General features: G+C 39.6%; 1 protein-coding gene across 6 annotated transcripts in view; it reads right to left on the reverse strand.

Moving 5' to 3' along the window:
• ST7 (suppression of tumorigenicity 7) overlaps nt 1-19,350 on the reverse strand; it is a 366,953-nt gene that overhangs the window by 270,390 nt on the left and 77,213 nt on the right. For 4 of the 6 annotated variants that reach the window (XR_010090419.1, XM_063446843.1, XM_063446845.1 and 1 more), the window contains 6 exons: nt 18,947-19,061; nt 17,934-18,006; nt 16,022-16,124; nt 12,026-12,176; nt 3,045-3,137; nt 2,020-2,159 (listed from right to left, as the gene is read on the reverse strand). Coding sequence is in view for 5 of the 6 variants with exons in the window: in XM_063446843.1 (XP_063302913.1) it covers nt 2,020-2,159; nt 3,045-3,137; nt 12,026-12,176; nt 16,022-16,124; nt 17,934-18,006; nt 18,947-19,061 (675 nt within the window). In the remaining variant the exon portion in view is untranslated. The remainder of the gene's footprint in view (nt 1-2,019; nt 2,160-3,044; nt 3,138-12,025; nt 12,177-16,021; nt 16,125-17,933; nt 18,007-18,946; nt 19,062-19,350) is intronic. The other 2 variants (XM_063446846.1, XM_063446844.1) reach the window with 1 other exon arrangement.

A 19,350-nucleotide genomic window follows, 5' to 3' on the forward strand; every position in this document is an offset into this window, starting at 1 on the left:
AAATTTCTTACAGCCACCAAAAGCCGCAGAACTAAAGTGGACATGGTTTTATGTTGTATGTAACTGTAATGCTTATGAATAGGATATTCAATTTAATTACAGCAAACATAATTTTCCCAAAACCCGCAAGATCTATGAAGATTTCCATTAACATCACAAGGTGATTCCCATCCTCTCTTGTTTATACTGAATTACGACAAACCGCCAGCTATAACTATTAGAGTTTTACCACAATGAATACGCTGAGGTTACATTCACACAACTGGGAATTGTGAAAAGGCAAAACAGACAAATTGTCGTCTCATTTAATTCAACGCAATTCCCAAAGCAGATTGTGTTTTCATATATGGTCCCAGTCGACCCGAGCTTAGAGGGAATTACACTACAAAGTGGCACCTGCGACCATTTGAATGATGGCAATTGAAATATCTGGTACCTGGGAATGTAACTCCTAGTTATGCCCTTACCCTAAACCACTATATATTAACTGATACACTACCTTAAGACTCCTGGGATCCACCCAACACTACTTTTAGGAATAAACATTGCTATCTTATATTAAGTCTTTAAAGGGACAATGTAGGCACTGTAAATGCATCATTTCATTGAAGTGGTTATAGTGTCTGGAATCCCCTAATGCCATTCTTCCATTCGGTGTTAAATTGCTTTTAATGTTTTACTGCTAAACAAGAGTCCTCAGCAGCCTATTCTGTTTGTGCTGCTTCGGCTAACGAGGAAACAGCAGCCTGAGCAGCTGGTATTGGCCAAGAGGCTAAAAGTGGTCAGCTGACACTATCACAGTGCCCATTGCTGGTATGACTAGTAGGAAGTGTGCAATCTCTGCCTTAGCCACACCTCCAGTAGAGGCGGGCATGTGGGGGTCCAGGGACCTTATATTTAGTGTGAAATTGCTCAAAAAACAGTTGAACACTAAATGGACGGACAGTGCCAGAGGACTCCAGGCACAATAACCAATTCAATAAAATGAAAAGGTTATAATGCCTACAGCGTCCCTTTAACCAAAACAGTCACTGAAACATATCAGTCCTGCTACATTCATTTTAACCAAGCATTAATCACATGAAATGCTGCTGTATGGTACTGAAACACTGCTGTGCCTTTATGGTTAAATTAAATTGTAAAATATTAAATTTGGTGTAAGACCATTATTTGATTGTTTATGAAGCTCCCTCCTTCTGGTAAATGTCTACGTTAATTTGGAATTTACGTTCTAGTAGTAGAAGGAATATGATATAGCAATGTTTTTTCCTAACTAAATGTTATGTTCTACGTATTCACTTTCAGTTTGATGTTTAGGGCATCCTATACAAATGTTGGAAGGAATGTCCGACATGTTTATTGGTTATTTTGTCAATTAAAAAAATCATTCTAAGAAATGGATTTATAACATATAATCCTCAGGACCCGTACGGTGTTCCCATAGTGCAGGATTGACCAGTAGATAAGACTAGCAAAGCATCTGGGGGCTGTAGCTCTATCTAAGATAAGATCTTTAAGGATCACAATAGTGTCAGGAAAACAAAGCGGTTTTCCTGACTCTTTAGTGCCCTGGGGTTAAAACCCCTTCAACAGCTTACCTTATTCCAGCGCCAGGCTCCCTCGGCGCTGGTAACCTCTCCTCCCCCGCTCCGACGTCAGTGGAGCCTGCTGCGCGTGCAAAGTGTCCATAGGAAAGCATTTCTCGATGCTTTCCTATGGACGCTCTGCGCGATGGAGGCACAATATGCCTCCAGCGTCGCAGATGCGCCTCTAGTGGCTAGCCGGAAGACAGCCACTAGAGGCTGGCTTAACCCCAAATGTAAACATAGCAGTTTTGTTTGCATCTGAAGGGTTAAAACCTGAGGGACCTGGCACCCAGACCACTTCATTGAGCTGAAGTGGTCTGGGTGACTATAGTGTCCCTTTAACAGCCCCCTATCAGTTAGTCGTCCCCAAGGTAAAAGCTTTGCACATGGGTTATCACAAACAATAAATGTTCTCGGTAATTCGTATACTTACTGCTTTTGCAAAGACTCCCATGAGTTCTGGAAACTGGTGTGTGAGAAGTGCCAACATGGCTGTGAAAGAGCACAGGCCGGCTGTGAAAAGGATGAAGAACGGAAGTTCCTTCTTTGGGTAAACTGAAACTTCGTGAAAAGCTGCAACGGACAGAAATAGGCAGTGTGAATGGGTGGAATTAGGTGGTTTTCAGGACATTTACATCCTGCTTATTATATCATTTAGTAGTACATGACATAAATTAGTGGATTAAAAAGTTATACTGGAGGAGGAATTATGGACTCATTTTATCACGTAGTTTAACACTTAAACATCTTATCGATAATGTCACCTCCTTACGGTAAGCGTGCAACAATCTTGGGGCAATAAAAATCTGGACAACACTTTCCCCAGAAGATTAGTCCCTAATGAAAGGGACACGAGAGAATAAACGCGAACACCATTGTAAATTAGTTAAAAAACATAAAATACACAATATTTGCTTTTGTATGTCCCTGCATCTGCTGCAGAAACCCAGGGGTTTTCTGGTACTGAGTGGAACCTTCACTGATACAGGAAGTAGCTCAGCCAATCCCGATGCTCCTAATATTATTTAATGGGAGCTTAGCACATCCCAAATGCTCATACCCGGCAATTTAGCAATTGGCACAAATACGTTCATCAATAAGGGGCTATGTTGGATATCAGCATGCCAACAGGTCCATCCGTGGGTTTGTGCGTGACGTTTTTACTAGAAGCTACAAGCTACGAAGAAGCTTAACTAGATAACAGAGTGCTTGTACAGATAAGGATCTCTTAACTGTTCACAGTGAAGTCAGACAGCCACCGGGTGGAACTTATAGCCCCAACGTGTCAGGAGAACGACATTTAAAAAAATGTGAGCATTCTATCTGCAAAGAGTGACTGCTGGGAGAGTTATGTCCACACATCAGCCAATCTCAAAGCATATATGGCGTGGGGAATCATTGCTGCAAAAGTTGGAAACCATTAACCTCGTATGGTAAAGGAATGGATGTGACACTTACATGGCAGTAATTCTCTGTCTGCTGTTTCTGTACAGATGGGATATGGATAGAAAAGATGACCCTTTTCAAGTGGGTATGGGATCATTCTGAACGCTGAAAAACAAAGAGAAATGCCTTAAGTAACCTTTGAAGGATTTATACACATACATGTTTAAAAAGGCTTTAGGGAATATCATTTGAGATTATAAATCATGCGTTTAACTGCTTTGCGTTTTCTGGAAGTTACCATAAATTCCTTCCTCGATGCATAGTTAGTAGAATAACTGGAGATGTGTTCAGACAATGAATTTTGGAACAGATGCTAAAAATACAATATTGACTGAATGGGGAGTTACACTGTGTCTCATACATCTTGTTTAGAGAGCAGGAGGGAAAAAATAAAAACACTATTTATAAGGTCTGCTCAAACACTAATAAATAGTGTTATTAGTTATTACCTGTCCTTTAACGGGGATCATTAAATGTAACATCACTTTGCATTCATTATTAATTGACCTTAAAAAACTGAAAAGAACTGCCCGATAGTGTTTAATGTCCTGTGATTGTGTGGTTTGATTATTGTAAACGATTTTAGAATCCTATCACGTGTTTCAAGTCAGTTAGTAAACGGTAACTTATCAGCCTGTTGTTCATCTTCCTCACTTTGTTTATTTATTTATTTATTTAGTTTTAATTTTGTGTCTGAAGAAGGCAGAGTTCTGCATTTACTGCAAACATATGCTATTTTGTAGACTCCCAGAAAATAGCTTAGACTTCTCAATTCTGGTCCTTCCATTGGTTAAAAAGGGAACTCAGGGCATTCTCTATAAAGTCCAGCCCAGCAGGATATGTAGCGGTCACACATGATTTAATTCAAGAAACAGCTACCTTTCAGGCCAACAGCAGCTATTTTGCTATTAATTTGCACAGTAACTGCGACAAACTCCTCTTCCCACGTGAGTTTGCCACAAGCTCCTGCAGGAGCTTGCTTGCCAGCCTCCTGCTCACAGACTGTGGGCCATGCAGGGAAACCTGTAAAAGACTACTGAACTTGACCGACCGTTAGCACTGATTTCATGGAAATGTTTTGGGCATAGGACCATGTGCACGGTCGGTCAAAATTATGACTTCCAGGGAAATTCTGAACCTCAGAACAGATCTGGGTGATTTGTGGATATGTTGGTCACCCAGATAAGGGCTATCAGTGGATGTAACTTTTGTGGGTTTTTTATGTGTTTTAAAGGTATTTTGGTTTTTTTTGTAATATTGTATGTATTTCTGTGTCTGGAGATAATTGAGTTAGTTCAGTTCCTGACTCAATTATCTCTCAGGTACAGAGGAGGAGTTTCTAACTTGTAACTAGTCCCCCCGCAGGTCCAGGAAAGGGATTATCCTGTGTGTGTGGGAGTGTCAGGGGCGTGCTTAACGGTGTCTGAAATTGAATAAAAGCAGGCCATCTGGCCAGATTAAAACATGCCAGCTTGTACTCCCAGAACGATGTGTCGTCTGGTTACTGGGAGGGGAAAGGGCTCATCACTGTTCCAGCTTAGAGGATTAAGCGGGGAAATTCCTTGTAGGGACTAGAGTGCCCAGGACTGAGTGTCGTCTAGTCCCTGGGAGTGGATAGAGCTAGTCCCCTATTCAGCTCCAGGACGGAGAGGTTCCAGGACCCCAGTCAGGCCACGGCGACTGGGGGCAGAAGCACTGAGGTTTTCCCCCTGTTCCAGCCAGGGAGCGGTCCTTTGTCGGAGGTACAGGGAGCTCCGTTACAGTAGCTTCATTCATGTTTGTTTTCTTTAGTTAATTTACTTTCATTTGCATCTGCTGTGAAGGCTCTCTCGGTATAAAACAGCGTGCACATGACAAGATTTGTATTGCATGAAAATGCCACGCAATATCTTTCTCAGAATTCCGTATGCAACGCATTTCAGTAAGAAACCCTGCACATATAGAGTTTAACCCCTCTGCTGTCAGGGCTGGTTAATGTGAATTCTGGGCAAATTTGACATCTAACATCAGTCCTTCCTCTCATCTGTCCCTGTAGGTCAAGGGGGGAGTGATGCCAGCAGACATCAGCAGAGAGACCTCTGACCTTTTCTTAAAACCCTGTTTTTTGGTTGAATTAACCCTTTAAATAAAGATTTGTTAGAAAACAAACATGTTTCTCGTTATTATTTGCTATTCAGAAAATGGTAAAACCTTTTTGATTCCCATAGTAAAAGGAGCCATGGGGGTGGCCGGAATAGACCAGCCATTTCATGGATGATGGGATTAGAAAATGGGTGTGGAGTTTAAAAAATAAAATAAAAAAATCTACTTGTCTAAAGGACCAATCTACATTTCCTGACAAAATAATATCAATTACAAAAATTGGGGGCTCCTGCCTAGAGCCGTGGACATTGACAGGAGTATTTGCTAAACTAATTTCTGAATGGAAAAATAGAGGTAATAATAAATATTCTCTAACTTTGCTATATCTAGAACGTGGGTATTTTTGCTTCAATTTGGCCATTTGGATTTATTTTGCAAGAATGACAAGGTTTGTGAATTACCGTGAGTGTAGTCTATGTCTGTGTCATAATGTGTGTGCTGGCTGCATGTAACATTTGTATGTGATGTGTGCATGCGCGCGTGAGGTACAATGTACATTTCACGAAAACAAACAACAACTTTATCTTAAACGACAATAGCAGATGTACAGATCTACACTAAAATGACATTACACAACAGCCCTTTCCTCCTGCTGCCAACCAATTCATGTCAGATTCACATTAATGGAACACGCCACTGCAACTTTTGAGTAGATACCCAAATGTGTTTAATTGTGCATTTTTTCCCATTAAGACTTTCTGTTACTGTCCAATCACAGACTTCCTAAAGCAGCTCAATGAAGTCTTTGCAGTACAGATGCTCTGGGCAATTGCTGCCTTTTGAGTTTAGTTCCACTGAGCTAACCAAACCAGGAAGTACCAGGATCGGTTGTTTAATTAACAAGCAGGGGGTGTAACACAGTTAATTTAAAAAAGTGTAAATTTCTATTGAAATCTGCCCTTTTTGTAAAATAAAAAACAAAACAAAAAAAAAACAGAACACACTATTCACGCATAAAGAATTTCAGCAAGCTAAAGTGCTTTAGGGGTCTGGAATGTCCCTACAAAAAAGCGTTTCCTTCCATAAATGGAAACTAAAGTCCCCTGGAATTTTCTCCTATTTATGAATTGTTTTTGTATTTTTCACCATTACACTAGTATGAATCACAGCGGACACTGGAGGGTTAATAGGACGTGTTAATAGACTATGCTGCAATGTGCACATTAACCAGTCAACATGCATATTTGTTTTAGGCTTAACGTGTAAAAGAGGAGTAAATGAATACAAAATGCAGCGTTCCTTTGATACATGACGTCAGGATACCAGCAACACATGGCATTTATTCTAACCATAAATCAGTGATTTCTCAAGGTATGTTTAAAAATAAAACCAGCATGTACGGGATTTTATCATTTACACGAGATAATCTCCGCTACGAGTGCGGCTATGTCTGAAGATATACAATGCCTTGAAATTTAGAAAATCAGAAAAACGAAAGGCTTTATAGCAAAGCAATCTCACGCAAAACCATATGGCCTTTAAAAGTCACATTTTTTCACTCAGATACTTCAGCAAAGATTCAGGAGTTTTTTTTTCAGCTTGCTCAGAGAACATTATATGAGACAGTACAGAATTAAAGTCAGACAATGATAACTGGGCCTTCACACATCCTCCCCTTTCGTTATAAGATATCATTCTTAAATAAAGAACAAATAAGCTATGTTTTATATTAGAGATCTATATTAGATCTAAAAGAAACCACACTTCCTTTGTTATGTTTTTCAGTAGGGCAATATGATCATCAGGTAGGAGAGGCGTGACAAGAAATATAAAAAAAAAAAAAAAAAAAAAGAACAAAGGTTCAAGACTTCTTATCAAATGACTCAACAAATGTAATAAAGTTTTCATAATGAGCAAAGGAAAACAAAATGGCTGTGCCTAGGTACAAAATGGCTGCGTCCACATATCTAAACATTCCAGACATACAGGGACACTATAAGTACTTTGTAAAGTATCTAACACGAGTTGGAATGGAACAATTATTCCCATAAATATTCTACAAACCTCCCCTCCACAAAACCTGAATCAAATAAATCCATGTTGTGCTATTTAATAACCAATTTCTTTAGAGTAGTCTTTATGATATGTTTTTGTTACAATACCACAAATTGTTTGTTTATTTTTCTGATACTGAGCATTTACTGTACGACTTTTAAGTGGGCCGCAAAAAAATTACTTTAAAAATTAAATTCCTTAAATGAAAAACAAAAACTAAAATCTAAAATCTAAAATGCTGTATTCAACAGTGCATTTTAAGACAGTTTTCTTTTCTTTGCTCCTAGAACATTTATTTTTGTATTTGCTCATGATCAGCCAAACATTGTATAGCTCTAGTCACATATGCAACAACTTACATTATTGACAAATTATTAAAAGGACACAATAGTCACCAGAACAACTACAGCTTAATGCAGCCTGCAGGCTTTTTAATGTAAATACTGCCTTTTCATAGAAAAGGCAGTGTTCACAATGCTGGTCTGTAAAACCTCTGGTGGCAGTCACTCAGACGGCCACTAGAGGTGCTTCCTGTTACAGTGCTGCACACTATGCAGAAATTACGTTCATCGTCTCCACACTGTGCATGGAGATGCTGAACGCTCCCCATAGAGATGCACATTTAAATACATAAAGAAACATTTAAATACATAAAGGGAATCAACACAGTAAAGGAGGTGACTATATTTAATAGAAGAAAAACTACCACAACAAGAGGACATAGGCTTAAATTAGAGGGACAAAGGTTTAAAAATAATATCAGGAAGTATTACTTTACTGAGAGGGTAGTGGATGCATGGAATAGCCTTCCAGCTGAAGTGGTAGAGGTTAACACAGTAAAGGAGTTTAAGCATGCGTGGGATAGGCATAAGGCTATCCTAAGTATAAGATAAGGCCAGAGACTAATGAAAGTATTTCGAAAATTGGGCAGACTAGATGGGCCGAATGGTTCTTATCTGCCGTCACATTCTATGTTTCTATGTTTCACTGATTCAATGCATCTCTGTAAGGAAATGCTGATTGGTGCAGGCCAGCATTTTGCAGCGCATGTGCAAAGGCCTACAAATCCTTTCCTATGGAAAAGCATTGGATTGGCTGAGATCACCAAGTTTGATGATCTCAGCCTCAGAGGCGGCGCAAGTAATCATTTTTTACTGCAAGGAGAGGGAAAAGGAGTGGCAAAACACAGTTATTTTGCCACTATAGTGTCACAAGCAAAGGAGGAGGGCCTCGATTTAATATTGTTAGATAAGCTTTTAAAATGATTTAGTATTACGAAAAATATATTAATTATTATTTTCCATTTTTTTATATTGATATATTTTTTATTTTTCAAATATTTTGGGAAATTGTTTGAAAACATAATGCAACAATAATAAATCGAAACCTAGGTCGAAAAGAGCAACAGGCGCCATCTAGTGGCCAATTCTGAATAATGCAGGTTGTCTACACGAAAAGGATAGTACATCTAAAACAGTCAACCTTTTTCTACCTACCGCCCACTAATGCATCTTTCTTGATGGAAAAATGTCCTTACCGCCCACTAGTTTTGTGCAGAATATTTTTTTAGAAAGGAGGGTGTTTTAAAAATAATAAATGTACGGACATTTATCTTTTTATTTCTACATTATGCATGTTTATAATGTTTAACTTTATAAAGTTTAATGAGAAAACAATAAAGTAAATTGAAATTACCGTTACTAGTGATTAAAGAGATCCTTGACGTTGATGCTGCGAGACTAAATATTTGATATCTAGTTCGATTTTCTTAAGGAACAAACAAAGGTCTCCTCTTTTGGTGATATTCAGAAGATAAATCATTTCTGTTTGCTTATAATATGATTTCTCATCTGTGCATCAGCTCCCCTCCTCTCCCTCCTCAATTCCCCTCCCCTCCTCCCTCCCACCCTTTTTTCTATTTTTTTAACCTTCTTTATAGCAGTGCCCAGTAGAAAGGCTGGGCTAGGTAGCCTACTTACTATTATTAGCCAACAACAATCCTCTCCTTTTCCTTTTTTTACAAGTATTCTACTCCTTCTTTCTCCTATTCTACAAATACTCTGCTCCTTCTTTCTTCTATTCTACAAGTACTCTGCTCACAGACAAACACATACACACACACTCACACTCACACTCACAGAGAAACACATACACACACTCACACATACACTTACAGACACACACACATACACTTAGACACACACATAAACTTACAAACACACTTACATACACACACACTCACACATACACTTACAGACACACACACTCACACATACACTTACAGACACACACTCACAGAGAAACACATACACACAAACATACACTCATATACTTACAGACACACACACATACACACACACAGGCAAACACACGCTAACACACTCACACATACACTTACAGACACACACACACTCACAGAGAAACACATACACACACTCACACATACAGACACTCACACATACACACAAATTATTAATATTAAATGTCCACCCAGCCTCCCTACCTGGAGAGCTGGTGTGGATCTGTCCCTGGGGTCCAGTGGGGCTTCACTTCGGCGGGCGGCAGAGTTCAAATCCGAGGCGGCGAGGGAGCTCTAACCTCTCTGCTCTGCTCCCTCGCGGGCTGTCTACTGATGCCAGAAGCCTGAATATGACGTAATATTCCGGCTCCCGTGGCATCAGCACACATTGCAAGGGAGCAGAGAAGAGAGGTTAGAGCTCACTCGCCGCCTCGGATTAGAACTCTGCCGTGCCGGGGGGTTCAGAAGGTGGCCTGGCTGAAATCTTGCGCCCCAACGCCGCTCGCGCCCGCCCACTCTAAAAAGGAGAAATCCTCTCAACAAGAGGATTTCTCTGCCAAAATCCCTACCGCCCACCTGGAATCCTGAAACGCCCCACTAGTGGGCGGTAGGGACCAGGTTGACGACCCATGACCTAAAAGAACGCAAGCGAGTATGATCAGAATTACAATCACTAGCTTTATCAGGATGGGATTTCCATGTTGTTGCAAAATATTCACGGGTCTCGCTGCATAGAATCCAATCTTATACTTATACAAATCTCGTAAAATACAGCTACATATCTTATCATTCCAGACACCTCAAAATCTGTTTTATAGTAACAGATAATAAGTAAAGATTGTAATTTACAATAGCATTAGGCCACAGGAATTTAATAACAACCTCCAGGTACCATTAAGGGGCCAGTATCTCTTATGGATCTGTCAGAACAAAAACAACAGTACAGATCGTTTTTAACTCTTAGTCATCCTGTATTTTGTATTATTAAAAAAACAAAACAAAAAAAAAACACGATAATACAATTATTTTATACCTGCATTAAACTCTTAAAGAAACACCATAGGTTCAGGAATGCAAACATGTATATCTGACCTTATAGTGTTAAAACCACCATCTAGCTCCCCCCAGCCCTTGCCTCCCTAAATATAGTAACTTCCTACTTGTATTCAAGCCTGCAGCTGCTGCCTCTGCCCCTGATTTGCCTGCTTGGCTTACATAATCAGAAGTGATTCTGTGAGCCAATCACAGTGCTTTCCCATAGGATTGGTTGAGACTGTCAAGGAAGCAGATCAGGGGCCAGCACAGGTCAAACACAGCCCTGACCAATCAGCATCTATTCATAGAAATGCATTGAATCAATGAATCTCTATGAGGAGTTCCATTTCTCAATGCAGAGGATGGAAACACTCAATGTCAGTCACACTGTGCAGCACTGCCCCAGGAGGCACATCTAGAAGCCACCTGATGAGTGGCCAGTGAATATATCCCTTCACCTGTAATGAAAACACTGCATTTTCTCTTAACCCCTTAAGGACACATGACATGTGAGACACGTCATGATTCCCTTTTATTCCAGAAGTTTGGTCCTTAAGGGGTTAAAAGACAGTGTTTACTGCAAAAAGCCTGAAGGGAATGATTCTACTCACCAGAAAAAAGATCATTAAGCTGTAGTTGTTCTGGTGAATATAGTGTCCCTTTAAATAATAAGCAGTAGCTCTATTCTCTCGCTTATTTTGTATGTCAGAAAAGGCAATAAGAAAGTTGCAGATGCATTAATCTTCTCAAATACAATGTTTACTTCTCTTCCTTTTAAAGAGTCAGTCTAGGCACCATAACCACTATAGCTCCTCGTAGTGGTTATGGTGACAGAAGTTCCTCGATGCTGCCTCACAGGAAGTAGGTAAACCATTTTCAAGCCGTCTGAGACGTTTCTGGGTGCATCCAGTATGACATTCTCTTCCCTGATATATCTGAAGTTCCTATGTTCGCTTTAGTGATATCAGAAGAGAATCCCAGACCAGAGGCGATTGGGGTAAATACTCGTGGACCCCTAGCACCATAAGCACTAGAGTGTAATGCAGTGGTTATGGTGCTTAAACGATGCTTTTAAGTTCACTTTAGAACAGCAGTTGCAAAAATATAGCACTGCCCAGTTACGGTAGAACCACAATTACCATAATGAAAAAAAAGAAAAGGAAAATTCTGTACTTTGATATACTATACTGGTACAAGTCCGGTGTCTCTCCGGTGAAATGTGGAAAACCAGAGGGAGTGGATGTAGCGCTTTAAATGTCCTTTGTGGTATTTGGGAGAAAAAAAAAAGATAATTTGAGACATCCTACCCGATTATCTCCTCTATTTTTTCCAAATACCAAAAAGGACATTTAAAGCGCTACATCCACTCCCCCTGGTTTTCCAATTACCATAATGCTGCCTTAGGCTGGTTTAGAATCATGAGAATAGGAGTTCTATTGGGGGAGGGCTATATTTTCTGGCTACCCCTCCCTTTGAAAATTGCTCTCCGACACAGATTTTTAAATAAGAAATAATTACTTACTCCCTTCCCACGTACAATGTAAGAGATTTAAAGCTCCCTCTACCCTTTTCCAGTGCTGGAGGTGAAAGAAAGCGTATGCGATTGCTTCACTGTCCCCTCTCTTCAGGATGTGCTCGGGGGGCAGAATTAAACTTTTCATTTCTAGAAGATACTGCAACAAACAAAGAACAAAAAAAACAACAGATGCATAAATAGGCAGTGAGCATCCTTCATCATTCAATACAAAGGCAGTAAGATCTAAAACATATCTGGGGGGGGGGGGAAACTACCTGGTTTGTTCAGTTATTTAGAATCAAAGGTGTTGAAAAAAATATCTGTAATGCTGGGTTACCAGTAATATAAAAATGCCAGCAGTTTGAGTTAAAGCACCATAACTACTACAGCTCATTGAAGTCTGTGGGCACCATCCTCCTGGTTTGGTTCAAACTGTGTTGATATACCTTTTTTTTTCCCCTTTTTCTTTTCAAACAGTCCCTTCCAGCACATCTTGGCCAAAGCAGACGGCGAGCCCAGCGCTCTTAGAATATTTCTGCCAACCATAACAGGGAGGGGTAAGGGTGGATGCAAAATTTCACGGCCACATCGGCCAACAGATTGGGCTGTAGGTGCCAGGAGAACCGCAGATTTCATCAACGAGCACGAAAACAGATTGACACAACTGAGAAACCCATTATCCAGTGACTCACTGCCAATAATCACTGCAATGGTACTAGTGGTTATGGTGCCGAGTGTGCCTTTAACATTGCAGAAGCTGGAAGGAATTAAAGGGGAACACCACACTCCTAAAGCACATAAAGCTTGCTGCATTTCTTTATGTGTGAAGAGTGTATCCTATATTTCATTTTACAAAAAGGGCAGATTTCAATAGAAATTGACACTTTCATAAATTAAAATGGTTACACCCCCTGGCTGTCAACCAGACAACCTGTCCTGTTACTTCCTGGTTTGGTTAGCTCAGTGTAATTAAACTAAAGAGGCAGAAATTGCCCAGAGCACCTGTCTTGCATAGACTTCTCATTGAGCTGCATTGGGAAGTCTGTGATTGGACAGCCACAGAACGTGTAGGCTGGGTTAGAAGGGCAGGGATTGCAATGGCGTCCGATATCTGCAGCTTTTGCAAGTTGTTATTAGATACACTCCCAATGAAAAAATGCATAATCAATTAAATGCATGCATGTTTTCATTGCGAATATATATATCGACTAATCAATGATTTTTATTTTTTGTAGTTAAGGGTCCCTTTAATGATATTTTCCTCTGCTACGATAGTGTGTTGTTCCTAATCTAAAACGGTATAAACTATATTGCTTTGTCCAGATAATATTAATTTGGGCCTCATATCCCCCCACTGGCACCAAGAATTCAGATTCGGGGTTAACAAACAAAAATAATATATGTTCAGACTTTGTATCACAGACTGTCCCTTTAATGAGAAGAGTTTAAAAGACTTTGTAGACATGTGGAATGAAATATTCAAACATGCCTTGCAAAGAAAATACATCAACTTAAAGGAACACTACATTATTAGGAATACAAACACGTATTCCTAATGCCTTAGTGTTCTAGTCCCTATTTAGATTCAGGGGCCCCTTAAGGAAGCAAAAAAAAAAAGTGTTTTTTTTTTACTCTTTTTCCAGAGCCGAGACTCACTCCATGCAGCTTCTTTGCTCCCCTTCAGGTGATGTCATCCCGTGCTCGTTCAGTGAAATACTTCTCATAGGGAAGCATAAGATCCAAAGCTTCCCTATGATAAGCATTAGGGGATGTTCGACATCCTCATGCAATATGTGAAGATGTCACACATCACATAACAGAGTCTGACTCAGCTGTAGCAGCGAAGCACCCTCTAGTGGCTGTCGGGAAGATGGCAGCTATAGGTGTGTTTAGCCCTACAAACAAAACATTGCCGTATCTACAAAACAGCAATGTTTTACACTGAATGACCAATATGACAGTACAACTGCACCCAGACATCTCCATTAAGATGAAAAGGTCTGGGTGCCAATAGCGTTCCTATAAGGACCAATGATGGTGTCATTCCGTTATAACACACCAACCTTTAAAAGATTAAAAAATTCTATATCATAGTATATGCCACAAACAGTGACAGGGCTGTATACAACTGTAAACATTAAATACGCTGGATATTCCTTCTTGGCATAGGGTCTTCAGGGACCAGAGTGTGATGACATCATAAAATAACATTGGTCTCCCATGTTGGACCCATGTTGGACAGGGGTTTAAGGGAAAAGAGTAGGCTCCATAGACAAAAACAGGAAATTCCGTATTGAGACATATCTTCCTGGTTGGGGGGGGGAGGTGGGAGGTGGGGTGGGGAGAGGTCTGTCACTATCTCCAGTTAAACCCACTAAACAGTGCAAGTAAAGTTAAAGGTAAGTATCTTTTTTTTATGCTTTCATTTATATTGCAATATACATATCATTCAAATAAAATATATAGGTGGTTGTTTTCTACCTATAATTTTACTGAAAATTCATATGCTAATTTTATATGTTTAAACAAATAATGGGAGCAAAAATACAGCTGTACAATCACCTTAACCTCTTCAAAACCAATAACATATTATGACTTTAACAATAAAGGGGGTCATCTGCTAAATAATCAATATAAATTTCAGAAAAAGCAATGAAAGGACATGAACAAAAGTTAGTTATATGTGATTTTAAGGTTTTCTATATTACTAAGTGACTGTTTCCCATTAAAAGGCACATTTCATGCCCCACAGGCACTGATTCCCACAGGAGGTCCCTCTGCTCTCCTCCCATAGCAACCACAGCACATGCGCTGTGGTTGCTATGGAGCCTTCTTAGCTGGCGCTTCTAGCACTGGCTTGGGAATATAGGAAAGGAGTGTCAACGTCACCGACGAGATTTGCCCTTCTTGTGGACGTGCCCCAAGCAGGGCAAATCAAAGAAGAGTCGAGGCGGAGCGAAGGGTCGGCCATGAGGTCGGTGTTATGCAAAAAGTAACTCCCACGAAGCAGCGCTGGAACAGAGGAAAAGTGGGTAAATCTTTATATCTTACATTAAATACACCATTTATCTTTATGACATATGTATAAGGGAGCGATTTCAGGTAAGTTGTTTTTTTTCCACAACAGGTTCACTTTAAGATCTGAGAGTTGGTAAGTGGAAGCATGCCGAGGACATTATGTAACCTTCAATGACAAACTTGATAGATAATTTCTCTATTCTGCAAGATAAACTGCTTATAGTAAAACAGCAGCAATGTAGGAAGCAATACAAGTTAAAAGAAGTGATGAAATAGGAGCCGCAGATACATCTCCCAGTGCTTCCTGTTTTCAATTCCAATTCCTGCGAGATGCAGACTGTGACCATCTCATGCAGAAGAGAAAACTCGGAAGTACTGTGAAGGAATCTGCAACCTCCCTGCAGCAATAAAAATAATAATAAAAAAATGTAAACCCCCCCCCCCCAAAAAAAACCTGTTTTCTTTTAATAAAAAAAAAAAAAAATGGCCCTGGGATACAATCGATATCCAGCACTTCTCTGAAGACATTGAGATCGATTCATAGAATTGAATAGACTTTTCTACATCAAAAGACGTTACTGAACACCTTGTTTAATACTAGTAAAAATAAAATAATAAAAACAAAAAATGTATAATAGTTCTGGAAAGAGATCGTAGGAGCACACAGGAAACACAGGGCAGGAGACGTGGAGATCCCTGGTTTACATGTTCTTGGCCTGCAATGCATTGTATAATGTGAGGAGACCTTGCTCAGTATTACTAGTGGAGATCTCAATGCCACCCAACGTGCAGTGAACGCTATGTTGGTATATAAACTGCAAGCCAGGATCCAGAAATAAACTGTCAGTCAATCCCTAATGCATTGAACCCGTCCACATGAAGTGTTTAGACTGCGCTCCAATTGATCTAATCCCACCAGACACGTTTTTCCTGAGAAACATACAGGATTCAGACACCATGCAACAATTATTTTCCTGGACGTACTTTTGGCACATGTGGATTGAATTCTACTGCTCTGTGAATTGCTTCGACAGCATTCATTTCTGCTGTGCTGAGCCCGCGGCGTGACGCGGCTTCTGGAGAGAATCTGGAAAACACAAGGACACCACCACAACTTAGAACATTTCAAAGAGCAACCATTTATGTGAATACGATAAACAAAACGACTGAGCTTGTATAGCTGCTCTAATCGATGCAATGTCTTAACTAGCCATCAATTTCTTTATTTCTGTTACTCTCGCTGTAAGATCATGCAAATAAAATGACTCTAGTTCTATGCAATATAGCATCGAATAAAGACAGTTTTGTTTTACAATAAAAGAAAATACAATAAAAAAAAAAAAAAAGAATTGGGAGTGTCTATCTTCTTAAAGAATACCATACTAGACTCATGACCCTATGGATAACTAAAAAATAAAAATAAAAAAATAATATACGGGGTGCTTCAATGGTGGACTTGTGCCGAGTGGTTTGTGGTGAACTTGTGACTCTAGTTAGTGGTTCTATCTGATGCCCACCAGTGACCAGTCTAGGCTAGGCCATACATCTGCCCCAGCTTATGGCTATATAGAAACCAGACCATGCAATCACTTCCTCACCTCACACCTCACGGCTAACTCCAGAGCTGTACTTGGCAGGCAGACACCACAGGGAATGCTGTGACAACCACTGTCCTGCCCTCCCAAGCTGGAGCCGCAGTGTAGGGAGGAAAGATGTTGCAGTAGGTACTGGTGATCTACAGGACAAAAAGAACGAAAAAAAAAATTACTTGTACTTTTAAGAAAGCACATATTAGACAGTATGCTATCAATACCTGGGGGGATGGGGAATTTGAGAGATGCTGGCCCTATGACAAAGGATACCAATAACCGATTCTACCTCCATGTCTTACTTAACGGATATACGTTCCAGATAAACAAAGTGATGGGAACAGATACAAAAAGCCCTCTCTATAACACAGATAGAAGTCACCACAGGGGAGAGTAACAACGACTGCTCACAGATACACTGTGACAACAACCAGAGAGAGAAACAAAGCAAAAATAGAGACAAAATCAATGCACACAATGCACCTGAATACATATTAACTCAGGACGTTTTAATGCAACATCTGTTTGTTGAATGGTTTCTATTACTGCTATTTATTTGTTTTAAATGTAAATAAAGCTACGTCTTTTCACTCTGCTCCCTCACTAAGTGTGAATATCGATATTTACAAATCCGTGAGATTGTGGACAATGGCCTCAGCCTCCAGCTTTGATAGGGACCCCACATATCAATATACGGGGACTGGGCAGCTTCGTAAGATACTTATTATGGACTTAGGATGTGTTGTGCTCATCAGGAAATTACATTTATCTTTTTGTAATAATAATAATATTTTACAAAAAAAATTCTGCATGACAGAGAGATATCACTAGAGGCATCACAGCAAGATGTATTTCCCATTGCTTAAAGCAAAGCGCAAATCTACCTAAAGTAACCCACAGGTGCTAATGCTTTACCTCTTACAATTATTGGGGTGCAATATCAGACCAACAGGTTATATATAGTTATTTCAGGAATGCAGTCCTACAGAATAAACCTGCAGTTCATCTTAACAATGAACAAGTGATAGGTTTGTTGCATGCGTCAAACTGGTTAAACAAAGGTTATTAGCATATTCCAGAAACATATCAAGGATTTTTTTTTGTTTTGTTGGATTGGTGTTGAATATTGTAAACATTGTAATGAAATAGACACAGGTCTTAAAAGCTTCAATGAAATCTAGCAGCGATCCTCGCAGCTAGCAGGTGGATTTGTGTCTATGATTAGATGAAATAAAAGGTTTGATATAACACCTGTGCCGGTATTTATTAATTAGATACTCATTACGCAGACAGATGAATTCACTTACTTGTCTGACACTGCTCGAGCTTTGAGAAGTGCAGCTGTGTAGCATATTGTTGCTGATTTGGGTAAGCTTATATCTGTGAAAAAAAATAAGAATTAAAATAATTTCCACATAAAATGGATGTGTTCCTTGCGTTGCATCGTTACTCGCTAATATTTGAATTGATGGGACTTCGTAGTAAATTGAAAACTTTACACCAAAGTATTTTGTCAAATAATGTGAGCTAATAAGTTTAAAACAATTTTACAAACAGAACGTATTCTCATCTAAATCAAGAACAGTGATTTTGACAAAATTACCAACGCAAAACCAAGGATCTAATCCTTAGGAACATTTATCACATTCAATACAGTGATTGAATGTGTCTGAAAAAAAGACACATAAGTGTCTCTCCTAGTGCGTAATACGAGTGGAGCTCTCCCAAAACCCAAATCAACAGGAATTTAATAAAATAAATCTACCTCCCTCCCTTCCCCCCCCCAACTGTGTAGTCAGTAACTTCTTAATACTATGTCAGTGGTATGTGCCCGGCAATATTTTCACAATAACAGTCTTTACAATAACGACCATAAAATGAAACTGTTGTGTCTACCGGTGATGGCGTAATAAAGTCGTCACCGGTTATACAGAAATTACTGATGCAGAGTGCATTTATACCCGTTTAACCCATTAAAAGAATTGCACAGAATTCAAAACTGCAAAGAGTCACCATGAATGTAAATCACATGCACGGTCTGTGCTCTAGGCTTGCTAAAGTTAAGTACAGCCTTTCCTTATACAAATGAATGGACACCACTTGTGCAAGTTTCAAGACTCCAATGATTTCACCACTTCCTCATTGAAAAGAATGTCAGGGTAGGCAGATCAAAGTGCATTTACTTAGCACACATTTTCTACATCAGGACTGGGGCTACATGTGCCTGAACTGCCATCACTTATCTATACAGCAAATTAAAGGGAGATCGGGAGGCACTATCATTCTATCATTCAAGGAAACAATAAGGAAATGCACTCACCGTCATACTTTGCTAAAACTGCTTGCACGTCTGCGTACGCTTGGAGCTCCAGCAGAGCTTCTAATAAGTTCTCGTGGATATTAAACATACTTAGCAGTGGGAACTCCTTCATTAACTAGAAGTGAAAGAAGACAATTCAGTTTATGTGACGCGTTTCGCTGGAGACTGACTATGTAGCCTAACACTGAATCTTAATATCTGCATTTATATATTGGAACAGAATGGTATCGTCTAAACACCATTACAAATTACAGCAAAACAAAACAGATGCATGGAGAGAGAGGGGTTATTCATTACAATGCAAATGCAGAAATGCTAAATATCTGACAAAATAAATGAATTGGAAAAATCCCAGCTATTATTCAGATTGGAAACCTTTGCGTCACCCTTATTGTCTGCAATTC

Source organism: Pelobates fuscus, chromosome 3 (genome assembly GCF_036172605.1).
Source record: "Pelobates fuscus isolate aPelFus1 chromosome 3, aPelFus1.pri, whole genome shotgun sequence".
In the NCBI taxonomy this organism is placed as follows: domain Eukaryota; kingdom Metazoa; phylum Chordata; class Amphibia; order Anura; family Pelobatidae; genus Pelobates; species Pelobates fuscus.